Source organism: Sinohyriopsis cumingii, chromosome 1 (genome assembly GCF_028554795.1).
Source record: "Sinohyriopsis cumingii isolate HCF-2022 chromosome 1, ASM2855479v2, whole genome shotgun sequence".
Taxonomy (NCBI): Eukaryota; Metazoa; Mollusca; class Bivalvia; order Unionida; family Unionidae; genus Sinohyriopsis; species Sinohyriopsis cumingii.
In genome coordinates, this window is record NC_142961.1 from 150,726,233 (window position 1) to 150,741,358 (window position 15,126).

Consider the following 15,126-nt stretch of genomic DNA (forward strand, 5'->3'; position numbering starts at 1 on the left):
TTTCTTCAGACTGCTGCCTCTGAAATGAACAATGTTCCCACAGCTTATATGTTTCCCAGGCTATCTGGTACCAGCTGAATCAAGTGCAACAGTTCAGGCAGCACACTGGTTATGTTTATCCAAAGTATATGCTGTCAATTGCTTTAAGAAAAATCAGTGATGGGTTCATCTTTACTGTTCAACCACTAAGTTTAGACTGAGGTATTTTTTTACATTTTTTCATTGACAGGTTCTTTTTTGCCACTTGGTACAAGCTAAGTAACTAACATCCAATAAAGTATAAGCCTTTACAAACATATTTGTTGCCTGCCTTAATGGTAGTGCTTGGATTGTTCTTAAGTGCAGAATTATATATTAATGTAACTGTTCTCAAACAGAGTTGTCAAAACTCAATCATGAAAATCTGCAATCACCAGCCTAAATATCTGCAATTTGCAACCAAAAAAAGCTTTATAACAATACATTTTTGATAACTTTGGATATCAAAATGGAAACTGATGAAGCTATATTTTTTACTTCTTAACTTGCTGAGATCATGTGTCACAGACAAGTTAGCTTGTTGTGACACTAGACTGGTCTTCATACCTTCTACATAAGAAAACAAACCAATATGGAACTGTCTATGAACTAACCAGTCTCAGACCTGCCAACCCTGACGAGATTGTCTCAGTAAGGCAGTTGATTTTTTTTCATAAGTTTGACTGGTTTTTAGTAAGGTGTAACAAAATATCATAAACTGCTCATTGTAAAGCTGGAAAATGTATTTAAAAGGTCAGAATTTGAAACATGCAGCATCGGTAAACATTATGTTCAACTGAAAAATGTATAAAGTACATGCAGACCTTATGTACCACTGCTACAAATGCACAAACTTCAGTTCCAAACCTATGCAGCTCAATAACTATCTCTCAACTTGATGTAATTCTTGGAATTTTTTCCATTTCACATGACAACAGCAATCATATCTCCCCCACGAGACATACTAAAATTGACATGTAATGTCCAATAAAAGTAATTGTGTTCTTTCCAGCTTTTATTAACAAGAATCTGAATATTCCTTTTTATTATTGTGCTGATTATTAAAACTTTTTAAGAGGCTTATTTTCCTTTTGGTCTTTAACATGCATGGCTTGCTTGATGACATTTTAAAAAAATTCTATGATCAATAGTTTGATCATGCAGACACTTTGCATGAATATATGCAGCTGAAAACATCTGAGGTACTGCTGTAAAGTCAGTCTGGTTCCCTGACTAACTCCACTAATTCTAATATGAAAACTCAATCCAAATCAAACATGGATGAACTAATTATCCGGATTTTTTTGGCAACAATCATTTTTCCATAGTTTTTGCTTTTATTCCATAAGTCTGTATTTTAAGAGTCATTTTCGTAAGACTTATTGCAAAATTGTAATGGTTGGCAGGTCTGCTGTGTAAGAGACAAATCTAACTGATAAGGATTTGGATCGACAATTCAAAAATGTTTATGGCAAGTACCAAAATGATCCATACTCATCCTCAAAATATTTCTGGTCAGAACTCAAAAATTAAACTCATGATCAGTTCAGTTATGACTCAGTTTGTATTCATTTCTGTCATCAAGTGGTGGTGGAAAATTGCCCGTATTTTTCCTGACTTTCATCAATATTTGCATAATTCAAGGACTTTCCACCAGTCAGAAATAATCTATAATTTCACCTGAATTTTTCTCCCTGTTTCTCTGTAGCATGGGAACCCTGTACATATGCCTGGCTTATGCTTCATTCTTATAAACTAAGGTAAAATTCTTTTTTATTATTTTCCTAAGATGATTTTTCCAAGCATGCTATTGCTAAAACATTTGTTAGATATTGTAAGCTTTCTTTGTGTTGTCTTAAGTCGTTTCTTCATGAATTGTCTCTATAAAAAAAAAAAATCACCTCCTGACTTTTATGTCCAGCTTTGAGTAAAAAGGAAACCAATTTTGTTCTTCAAGTTTTCTGGCAGTAACTATGTACACCATAAAAAGCAGTGATAAAGCACAAACTCTAGACATTGTAAAGGTGCAAAATTTAGAAAGAAAGAGTAAAAGAGGGAAAAAATTGTGGAAGACAAATGGAAAAGTTGAAATTATGCACACTTTTTACTTAAGACTACAATGAAATGGAAAAAACTAAAGAACAAATACAGCTATTTACTCACATATATCAGCAACAGAATGGATTTGTGAAATCTAACAAAATAATTAGCTTAACATGCAAATATATTCAAAAATATCTGAAAACAAAATAACTTGATCCTAATTATGCTTGATTCTAGCAAATAATGTACTACAATCACTTACTGATTGGAAAATCTAACTGGCCACTTTGAAATTATTAATTTTATTTTCACCGTTCCTTAAATGTTGAATAAACTTGTATTTATGAATACTCCAAGTGAGCCTGAAGTCAATTATTATGTTACAAACATACAAAATCATAACTTATAAAATCCTCAATATTCAAGACCAGCATTCTTACAAAATCAAAACTAATTTGAAAAAAATAAAATAAATTACAAATCCATCATAAAAAGCCTTTTAGTGACCCAATAACATTTATTCAAGTTTCCAAGTCATTATACGGCTATGGAATTGACATTCTATATGTGACTTTGTGAGCTTGCTTGATTCAGATGTACCATTTTGACACCACTGTCAAGTCATTTACATCATGACAGGTCATGTAGCTAGCTAGTTGCTAACTTTGGAATATAGCCATTTGTCAGGAACTAAACACAAATACTTAACTTATATTAATAGTATAAAATGTAGGTCACAGTAACATCCTTTCATTGGAAGGGTGTAATGCTAACAGAGATGTATCCAATTATATATAGACAAATGCACAATATTTCAAGAGGACTAAATTACAGTTTTCTCTTTAGAAAGGTAGTTGCTATAAGTAGCTGATTGCACAACCTGGTTTGACTGCAAATTTATTTACACAAACTTTTAACCTGATCAATGTCTCACCTGATACTGACCGACTCCAATATGTTTTGGTTCTATTTTTACAAGTTCTGCCAAGGGGTCCAAGAGTCGTCTTCCAATTGATACTGCAAGCAAAAAACAACAGGAGGAAGGTGAGCAATTTGCTCATATATATACCCCAGCCTATACTGCACCCCAGCTGAACCTTTTGATGAAGACAAGTCCAATCCACCAAAAAAGGGCATATATCGTATGAAAAAAGTGCAAATACATTCATTGGTCAACATGAGTATCTTCTGACAATGACCATAATGTGTACTAAGTTTCACTGTAATGCACAAAACTCTGTCAAATGATGCATTAAGCTGTTTAGTCGAAAAGGGGCAACAACTCTTAAATGATGATCATAATAAGATTTTGTCAACATGGAACGTATGCATTTGAGAAGTTCAGAAGTATGGTCTGATGTACCGAAGACAGTATGATCTACAGTTCAGTTTCAGAAACAGACATTCCAAACTCCAAGGAGATCAATGACTTCTTATTAAATCTCTCAATCTATGTGCAAATTTTCAACAAACACAATGGCAGCATTCATCTCTCCTGCCATGAGCAATTGCACATGATTCATGTCTAATAAAATGTAACTGTCACCTTCCATGGTTTTTTCCTGCCATGCCAAGCCAAGTCTCTGAATATTTTTTAGACTTCTGTTCAAATTGTCTGGACTTTAAAAGACTGATTGTCCCATTCACCTTTAATGTGTTTTCATGTGCTGGATGACAGGAACATGAGTAGATTCAAGCATCTGAGGTACCCCTGGAAAGTTAGTTTGGTTCCATAACCAACTCCACCAAGTCTAAAACCTGCATTCAAACCAAACAGAAAAGCGAACAATTGGATTATAGTCTGAATATACCTCCCCGTTTGTTTGTACCCCCGTACCGATTTTTAAAAAAAAAAAATCTTTAATGTGATAACAAATGGACAGAACTTAGTTCATTGATTTATAATTTCATACCTTCTTATGACATGGGGGGGCCTTAACACCGTTATCGTCTGTGTTTCATACCGAATGGAAGTTTTCAATGTAAAAGACAACCTTGCTCGCTGGTCATTTCCAGTTCCTGGACAAGTCCATTTTCAGTGAAGGGGTCGATGCACAACTACACATGTATGTTCACAGAAGGTAAATATTATTTCATCTACTTCCAATATTTACACTGGCGAATCAAACAAAGGAAAAGAATGATAACAAATTTGCCTTTCACAAGGAATTAACAAGTGGTGTAATTTCTATGTACATGTGTGCAAAGGGCTAAAACTCTCAACTCTCAACCTAATGGTAATTTGCAGAACAACCCAGCAGTTACCAAATAGAATGAACTACATCACTGTGTTGTCTGTGGAAAATAGACTCGCCCATAGTGTATGTAATGTGGCACTGTGTTAGTATGGAAAGTCTATCGGGGATTTATACAAAAACTTTAGATGATGATGATGATTGAAATTTTTGTACTTATTTGTTATTGTTCTGAAAGTTCATAGTTTAAGGGTCATTCCAGTGAGCCTTACAATAAAATTACAAGAGTTATCAGTTCTTAGGATGGATACACATATGGACATAAGGACTGCTACATGTCATCGCCTCTGCAGAGACTTGGGTATACAAATATTTTTCAGATTTATCATTTCTGGATTTTAGTAGTAACCATTGTGACACATTGTCCTACTAAATAACTGTATATCTATCAACAACTTTATAACACTTTATCTCTCCTTGTGCTAAAGTCAGTATGAAATATCTGAACAAATCTGCCAAGTTTTTTCTAAATACATAATTGAACTATTATTAAGTAATTGCATCAGTTTCCTTTAGTCAATGAATCCTGAAAAATATACATGCTTTGGAAGATTTATAGCTCTGAAGTTTTTATTTTAAAAAACTGTTAGCAGAAATGAAACTTAAGCAGACTTTGTCGATTAAAAACCAATAAGTCCCAAGAAAGGTTAAATGGTAATTTGGTGTCTCACCTGCAATCTATGTGACAATGAATCAATCTTAAAAAAATTTTAACACGACACTTTATTGTAGCAAATATACATGCTTGCAAGTCGAACTGCAATCGGCACAGTCCCGGATCTGCCAGCTCATTATAACCCACATCTATTCTCGCATAATGCACTGGCTTGATCTTTACAAGTCATTGTGGGTAACCTTTTGCAAGGTGTTATGGCTATGACAGGTATTAGGTTATCATCTGTAAAAAGTTTTTATTGATTCATACACAAAACTACACATTTTCATTCTAAGTTGACCAATAGAACGAGTTTGATATGGTGTAGTGATACAGTGACACTGTTTGTCCAAGATATGTTCAAAAACTCATCAAACAAAACACGAAATGGGGTTCCATAATTAATACATACTCCTTTTAAGCTCTCTAAAATTATTAGCTTTATAGCATCAGTGAAATTAAAAAAGAATTGATATATATAAAAGTCTGATTCACTATGATCAAAAATGCTGACACATGGACATCATCAAAGACACCAAAGTAGTTCCAATCTGGGTGTGTGAAATATGGATTGCTCAGATCAATCATGTCAGATTCAATGGGTAGGTAATATTGTGGGTGAACTATTGCAAATTAAATTTAACACCATACCAGTTTTGCACATGATGTCCTGCACAAACTTACCCACAATGAGTTAAAAAAAACTGGCTGATTTGTCCATGAATTAGCATGTTTGCCATTGTCTACTTCAAAACATGTTTCTGACTAACTTATTGATCTCTCTCGCTGTCAAATTTAGCAAAGATCATTTTTAAGCTTAAGCATTTCTGCTTGGAAGACAGAAAGTGTATACTTAATCAAGCATTTTGAAAATGACTATAGTATGTACGGTCAAAAAGGAGTTTGAAAAGTTTCATACAGACCTGCACCTCGCAGAGATGGGTCCATACCAGGCAACTCTTTTTCTGCTTCATCTGACACACTGTAGATAGAAGCCCCACTCTCATCTATGATGCTGCAATAAGTATTAGACATATGAACAACTACTCGTGTAAAATGACTTCCCAACAGTATATTAAGGTCAATACTGTTCACCCGTAATAAAAACAACTGAAAGAATACACAGATCCTAATCTGATAGCACATTTTGAAATAGCAGATCTGGTTCTACAATGTACTTTATAAATGGGCAGGTACAATATTTGGTAAAGCTTATGACACAATCTCAGTGAAAACTAACAACATTTAATGAACCTTACAACACAGTCTCAATGAGATCTAACAATATTTAATGAACCTTACAACACAGTCTCAATGAGATCTAACAATATTTAATGAACCTCACAACACAGTCTCAATGAGAACATGATAATATTTGATCAAGCTTACAACACAGTCTCAATGAGAACATGACAATATTTAATGAACCTTACAACAGTCTCAATGAGAACATGACAATATTTGATCAAGCTTACGACACAATCTCATTGAGAACATGACAATACTTGGTAAAGCTTATGACACAATCTCAGTGAGATCTAATGATATTTAATGAATCTTACAACACAATCTCAATGAGAACATGACAATATTTGATCAAGCTTACAACACAGTCACAATGAGAACATGACAATATTTGATCAAGCTTACAACACAGTCACAATGAGAACATGACAATATTTGATCAAGCTTACAACACAGTCTCAATGAGAACATGACAACATTTGATCAAGCTTACGACAGTCTCAATGAGATCTAACAATATTTAATGAACCTTACAACACAGTCTCAATGAGAACATGACAACATTTGATCAAGCTTATGACACAGTCTCAATGAGATCTAACAATATTTAATGAATCTTACAACACAGTCTCAATGAGAACATGACAATATTTGATCAAGCTTACAACACAATCTCAATGAGAACATGACAATATTTGATCAACCTTACAACACAGTCTCAATGAGAACATGACAATATTTGATCAACCTTACAACACAGTCTCAATGAGAACATGACAATATTTGATCAAGCTTACGACAAAATCTCAATGAGAACATGACAATATTTGATCAAGCTTACAACAAAATCTCATTGAGAAATGCTGACAACATTTGGTAAAGCTTATAGCACAATGTGAAATGCAGACTGTTTGGTAAAGCTTTATGAAAATCTCGGTGAGATAAAGAGACAATTTTTAGTAGAGCGTATGATAATCTAAATGTGAAATTGAGTATTTGGTAAAACTTATGACACTCGATGCAAAACACACATGCTATTTGGTAAAGCTTATGATACAATCTCAATGTGAAAAAGTGATATATTTGGTAAAAGGTATGACACAATCTCATTGAGAAACAGAGATAATTTATGGACTCATGTTGGGATCATACAATTTGCAAACTTTCAGCCTGAACTTGAAATATTTTTTTTTTATTCAAAGGCAAAAAACTAAGGATTTGAATTCTTTCTTACTGTTCAACATATATTGTTAATTACAATCTGTATTAAATGCTAATGACTTTTAAAAAACTTCACCAAAATCTGACAGGTTTTCCCTTTGTAATCGTGATGTCATAAGTATCTGACTAAATTGTGTCTAACATCAACCTATCACCTAGATTCATTTGCTCTTGTAAGACATCATGCTGAACAAAACACATGTAAGACAGAAACAGTTTTTCAAACTGCATATGAATTCCAACTTTGAAACTGACCATTGAAAAACAAATCACACTCCTAAACCCAGCTTGAACAATAAAGGCTTAGTTTTGGTGGAATGTGTGGAAAAAGAATTTAGGGTATATAACCATCAAAAGAAAATCCATACCAGGAAAGAAAGGCAAAATGGCGAGCTGTCATGGTGATAAGTTGTGATTGAAAAGAGGTTAAACAATAAACTTTAAAACATCTATATAAATAAGTGAGGATACATACAAAATGATAACTAGTGTACATACTCGCTTATAACACAAGTCCAAGTGCTAACTGCACAGATCAAGATCTGCCTTCGCATAATGCACCAGCAGATCAGCATCTTTGTGGATTGCAATATGACCCAACTTACGATTATATATAATAACAAATGCAATGGTATATACCATACTGATTAAATCAACTTTACAACAGGTGGACAGATCTGACAATTATCTGAATGACACTTAAAATGTTTATGATGTTGTAGACAAGACAATAAATCGACATGATGCTTACAACATAGCTGGCAAGCCCCAAGTACAAAAATACTGACTCCTTATCACAAAAATACTGACTCCTTATCACAAAAATGCTGATTTTCAGGAACAAAAACTGATTTTCAAAATTTTAATGCATATGTAACTATTTACAACATCTACACAACCTCCACAGCATACGGTATGGAGATTAGCACCAAAAAAAAACAACTGATGACAAACAACACCAGTGGCATCAGTGCAGAAATAAAGGTCAGTGGACAGAAGCTGGAAAGAGTCACAAGCTTCAAGTACTTGGGATCAATTATCACAGATGAGGGCTCCAAACCTGAACTACTCTGCAGGATTGCCCTGACAACAGTAGCAATAACAAGGTTGAGACCAATATGGAAAGATACCAACATTGCTTTTGGTTCCAAAATAAGGCTGATGCGCTCAACTGTCATATCCATCTTTCTGTATGCTTGTGAAACATGGATACTCACATCAGATCTACAAAGAAGGATTCAAACCTTCGAAATAAGATGCTACCATGAGATCTTCAACATCTCATACATTGACCATGTAACCAACGAAGTCCACAACAGGATCCAATGAGCCATCAGATCCTTTGAAGACCTCTTGACCACTGTAAAAAGCATAAACTGAAATGGTACAGTCATGTCTCAAGATCGTCTGGACTGGCAAAAACAATCTTGCAAGGCACAGTGCAAGGGTGCAGAAGAGGCAGACACAAAAAGAGGTAGACAGACATGGAATTTGGAGATTTTCATAGGGAAGTAGAGAACAATGAAAGATGGAGAGAACTGGTTGTAAAATCAACTGTGATGCCCCAATGACCTCTTGGGTTAAGGGATTGATGATGATGATGATGACAACCATCAGCAGAGTACAACAGTACCTTACTTAATTACTTAATGTCAAAGATGCATGTGTTGCACTCTTGCACCTTCTGAAGAGGCACCGTTGTTCCATTCAGGTGCCCATTTAGAAGGTGCAAGAGTGCAACACACACTCAGAGACAGGCTGTTTATAGGAGCCTTTTCTATGCCTTTGTTTTGTGTTTTTTTCAATCATTATCGATTCCAATGTACTATCTTTCATTGACGATCTGAATTTGGTGTGATTTTCTTACTGAACTGTTTTCATTCTAGCACATGAGTAATCCTTTACAATTTTACTATCTGGAAAACATGTGCAAAATAAATCGCCAGCAACACTAGTAACTCAAAGAGGTGGGTTCATTTCTAAAAGAAATTTAATAAACCGAATTTTGATCGAAATACATCAAGGTTCTCTCTGGTATTTATATATGTTGTATGTTCAAGCTGAGTTGTTGATGATGAAATAGCAAGCTGATGTTTATTAGCTTTTTCATTCTCTTGTATGTCAAGGGCGCCTCCATGCTCAATAGTGAAATCACATTACATGATTTGCAAAACATAAAGTTTTCTACTTTACTAGATGGTTTCACAAATCTGAACAAGGTGGCACAATTATCCTTCCAGTTCTTTTGTCTTGTCTTTCCTGGAGAAAACTCAAAATATTCTGCTTTCCTTTTCAACATGATTAGAACTTGAATATTACAAAGATGAGATACAGTGATAGCAGCAACTGTTTGCGCATTCCAATATAGTGGTTAAAGACAGGCATGATAGTCTCGATTTCGAATGAACCAATCATATTTTAGAACTCTGTTCCTATATTCATATGATACATTTCTATCAGAATGGAACTGAGTGCCTGTTCTAAACAGAAATTGCAAGGAAATTTTTAATTACTTTTTTTTAAAACAAGAAAAACATTCACCTGTTATCAGGTCCAAAATATGGGACAAAAACGAAAGAAGAAAAAAAACCTGCACACTTGGCAGCTATGTTACTATCAATATCAATTATACTATCATCTCTACTCATGTGCAAGTCAAATACAACTGCAAGGCTGACCAAATTTTGTTTTTCTTTCAGTTGTCCAGGACAAGTGGTTTCAGAAAATGAATTTGTCCAACTTACTTTTCATTTGTCCCAAAACTGAAATCTCTTGCCTAAATTTTGTAAGATGCATGCAATTTAAAACTAAGAAAGAAACAATGAAGGAACAAACAACTTAATTATTTGTTAATACAATTTAATTTTTCAAAAACATTGGTTGATGTTATACTTTTGACTACATCGTGTATATATGTTTACCAGCTGGATTTTGAAAAATATGTTCATGTACATGTCTGCCTCCTGAACAAACATTTTTATAAAAAAATTTTGTCTCATTAAGTTTTGAAAAGGCCTTTGTTAGTGGAGTTTAGCAACTCTAACCTCTGGGATTTTCCGCATATGCTTTCTAGTGTCATGCATATCCTGTACTGACCTGGGCCTTGTGAGGTCAAGAAATGTTATATATCCTGTACTGACCTGGGCCTTGTGAGGTCAAGAAATGTTACGAAACTTTGTTAGTGCAATCCTGAATGTCAATTCCACTGACAAATACCCTGGATGAATTTCAACCTGTGCCAGTTTTGGGATATTGTTTGCAATAACTGCAAAACAACTTTCCTTCAGAATCAATAAATTCAATCCAGGGAAAACAATCAACCCAATGTAGTTGAAAATGTATCTGGCTCTTTGAAGTGTTATACTCATCTGCTATGACATATTCTGGTTTGTGTCACTTTGGATAAACAGTTAGTCACACTCAGTGGCAGTCTGACTTTTTATCCCTCCACTTTCACACAAATTTTCCTTCTCCAAATCTCCTTATTTACCTTCCTTGCAAAAATAATTTAGCAAACTCATCGTATCCAAAATAAATATCAGCTTACTTCTAAAATGATCATAGCATACATTTTGTCTTTCAAATATGAACTGAGGATGCTCGTTAATTAGCATAATTATTTTGCTTCAAATGCAATACCACATAAGAAAGGTAATCCTCTCTATAATCATATAAAAATTAAAGAATCATTACTTTAATTTTATCAGTTCATAAAGGAAACCAACACTAATGTTGGTAAAGGACAATTCATTAATTACAGTGACTTTTTGGATTAAAATCAGAATGAGCCAACTGAGAATCTGGCTTGAGTAAATACAATAAAAGAAAACTGCTGACAGTGCTGCTAATTAATCATACTAGCTTTGTCTTATATAATTTAATTTGCCAATCATTACCAAGTGGTAATGATCACAGCAAAGATGGAGTCAAGAATTTTCTTAAGTGTGTGTGTGTGTGGGGGGGTCCTCCACACCTACGTCCTGAGGGAGGACAATGCCAAGTGGTAGCTGATGAGAAACAACATTATTACATTATTAGTATAAGGTATATGTATACCAAGTTTAAAATGAGCATTTAGTTACTTTACATCACTTCTTGGACAACAAATATATAAGGTATCTGCGTAATTAATTTAGTTTGCTGAGCTGATAAATATTATTCGTAGTGGACGAGTGCCGACTATTTCCGTGTCATCAGCTTGGATGACATCTTCAGTTTGCATCAGAATATGAGATTTCCTCTTGCTCTATAGCAGACAATAATACCGTAAAGATATGTTATCTTCTGTTTCGACATTCCCAAAACTCACTGCTTGTTTTACTCTATAAATTTCCTCTATGGCTGATCAATGGATCAGTTTGTTATACCCTTCTAGGAGACAATAAAATCTGAACCCCTGGATAGTTTAAGCAAAAACCACAGCAGATCTCAGTTATATGAATGCTTGTATTCAAACACTTAATCTACCTTAGTACAGCTTGACTGAGATATGGCAAAATGGATGACCAAGACTTGACAAACCTTTATTTTAAATGTTTGTGTTTTTTAAAAAAACGTGCACATTTGGTACAACAAACTGCAGGAACTGCAAATAATTTGCATGACCTTTCCCCCCATTGGTTTTAAGAAATTGGATGACTAGTGATCATTGTTACAAGAAACCTGCAATCTCATGGTCAGGCAGCATCTGTCACTCGTATGTATAATACAGGATGTAAACGGTATACATGGAGTGGGGTTGAATCAAGCATTCAGTTTGCCTGGAGGGCATTAATAGCCAGATAAAGCTAGATATGGTGATTTAAACACAAAAATTTAAATACACGCCTGCTTTTTTCAAAATAGGAAAAAAAAGCACTTGTCCTAGACTATTAACTTGGCAAAATTTTACTTGTCCAACTTCGTAAATAATTAGTCGGGGGCATCGGGCCATGGGATTTTATCAGCTCCAAACCACAAACTTCACATCCAGACTCAGGTCTGCCTCTGCATAATGCACTGGCAGATCTGGATCTATGCAGGTTGTTGGGAGTAGTCAATAGAACAAACAACATAAACCCTGATCTTCTGCTACATTATGTGATGGCAGAAAAGGGTTTATGTTGTTTTCAGATCGACAAGACTTATACAGGAGTATATATGTGACACCACTTTACTTACCTATACTTCATGTTAAGTTTTTCCTTCTTGATAAGGTCTGATACATAGGCCTCTGTTTCTCTACAAGCAACACCATTTCCTACCGCAAATACATCACATCTGAAATGATGATGCAAGAACAAAAAACTCTCTTTAATATCCCTACACTCAACAACAATGAGTCTAGCCTGAAGTAGTATGGTCTTTTGTCATAAATATACTTAGGACTGATCCATTATACATGGGATCCAGGGAAGGCACTTTTAGTGTACAATAGTCACCCACATATGCAATTTAGAATTTTGTGTTGTTTTCATATGAACTCTTTGGGTAATCTGAGTACCCTGGTATATATTTTCTTAAAATGTGCCTTCCTTGGGTACCATGTATGTATAAATGGAATAGCCCATAAAATTAACCTACATTATTATTTTTAACAGATGGAAAACAGTTTGAAATATATGTAATAATTAACCTTTGGTTCTAAAATGCAAAAAGAAATTTCATGGTAACAGGAGTTAAATGAAGGTTGCTTTTAAAAACCAATATCATAGAACAGCCTCAGGAATCTTTTATACTGATGGTTACACAAATTGTAACCATCACTAAAAAGTTTATGCATTAAATAGGCAGATCAAAAAGCGAATCAAATGCTATCTCTTGGTTGTATCACTTTCAAAGCACCTATCATAGGATTCCATTTTCTAATCAAACACAACCAGGATTCTATTTTCCAATTAAACAAAACCAAATACTGTACCTAAATTTAAAAATGGCAGACATTAGCTTTGCCTTCTCCTGCTGAGCACTGGCATTTGAAGAATGTATATACACCACATCTGTATGTAGAATCTGCCCTGGAATACATAAATGACCTTATAAAAATCATCCATAACCACACACATTTGCTTTCTAACTTACCATCAATACCTGCTTTTACATCAAAGACAACTGCAAACTGCATGTACCCAGACCTGCCAGAGCATAATGTGCCAGCAAATCTGGATCTATGCACTTTGTTCAGAATAATCATTAGGACAAACAATACAGACCTTGATCTGCGATGGCAGATCAGGGTCTATGTTAGACCTGACTTCTTAAGTATGTATATACGGTAAAAAAAATTTAAAAGAAATATTAGTCTATTGGGAAAACAAGTACTGCCTTTAGATATGCATAATAATTACATGGGGAACAATGTGTGTAACAATGCACCCTAAATAAGGGTAGTGATATGAAATGTTTGCACAAGTATTTGCTAATTACAGTTTTTCTAGCAACCTTTATATAAAACTAGGGGTAAAGTGTACAAATCTTTTACAAATAGTAGGGAAAAGTATGGAAAAATAGGAAAAATGGTATGAAATTCATGTATATAACTGAAAAAATAAAACCTTTACCTGACCCACCCTTGTAAACCTGAACAAAAGCATGCTCAAACTCACATACTAGCTGACTCTTTAGTCCAGACTGACCCTACCTTTTTAAGCACCCCAATACACATCACAAAGGCCATATCGAAACTTGCTTTGCTATGGCCATTTATGCAACATGTAATCAATATTCAACATAAAATTAAAAAATGTTAGGATAGTAGGACCATTTTGGAAAAAGTAGGGAAAAATAGGGAGTCCAACAAAAAAGTTGGAAAATTTGGCCAGGTAAAGTAATGTAATTAGAAACCTTAATTATTAATTGTCTGAGCCACACAATAATGTGTCATGTGATGGATCTCCTTTTCATATTCCTTCAAGTAACAAATGTTCTAGAGAACAATTAATTGACTGAACTTCATTAAAATTTTCTTGAAAACACAAAGATTGTTTAAATGTAAACTTAAAATAAACTGGCCCAATCCTAATATAAAATACTGCAAAACCATGCAGAATTTCGAATTTTTGCAATATAAACCTGAAATATTATTCCCAATTGATAAAACTTTTGTTCCAAAATGTGCTGACCTGGCCCTATAACCAGTCTCCCCACCATAACACTCCTGAACAATGACAAGTAAAAAGACTGAAGAAAACATAAATCAGAGAGATAACTATTACTAAAAACAGGCTTGCTCTTGAAATGCGGAAGGAAACTATTTGTCTGGATGATTTTAAAGTCTGGATAATTATCATCGTGTAAGTGTTATTTAACTGTAATGGGTAAATGCTAAAGTTTTGGAAAACTAGAGTTGACGATGAGTTAGAGTTAAATACATCCACTAATCACAAACAAATATATTTTCAGCATGTTGAAAACATCCCAAAAAGGAGATTAGAGTGGTCAAGTTCAGGTCGAAAAAACACATTCAGCCTACAGTCCATGCAGAATGCAGCTTTGACAGCAATATGTTGCCATGATTACCATGAATGGCATATTAATGCCCAGCCTGTGTTTAATAGTCCTCTATGTAAACATTAGGAGAAGGTTGACTTGAGGTTATAGACCACTCACTGACCTTAACCTTTATCACAGGCATGTGGTCTTACAGCACAGAAACCACTAGTTTCTTGTAAGGCTGGCCATGACCTGACACAGACCTTTATGTGCCAAATT

General features: G+C 34.4%; 1 protein-coding gene across 2 annotated transcripts in view; it reads right to left on the bottom strand.

The window, feature by feature from the left end:
* Positions 1-15,126, bottom strand: part of LOC149808150 (S1 RNA-binding domain-containing protein 1-like) — an 84,077-nt gene that overhangs the window by 16,169 nt on the left and 52,782 nt on the right. For both annotated transcript variants that reach the window (XM_089973899.1, XM_089973891.1), the window contains exons 9-12: positions 13,337-13,433; positions 12,598-12,696; positions 5,895-5,986; positions 2,996-3,078 (exon numbers count right to left, since the gene is read on the bottom strand). In XM_089973899.1, coding sequence (XP_089830025.1) covers positions 2,996-3,078; positions 5,895-5,986; positions 12,598-12,696; positions 13,337-13,433 — 371 coding nt within the window. The remainder of the gene's footprint in view (positions 1-2,995; positions 3,079-5,894; positions 5,987-12,597; positions 12,697-13,336; positions 13,434-15,126) is intronic.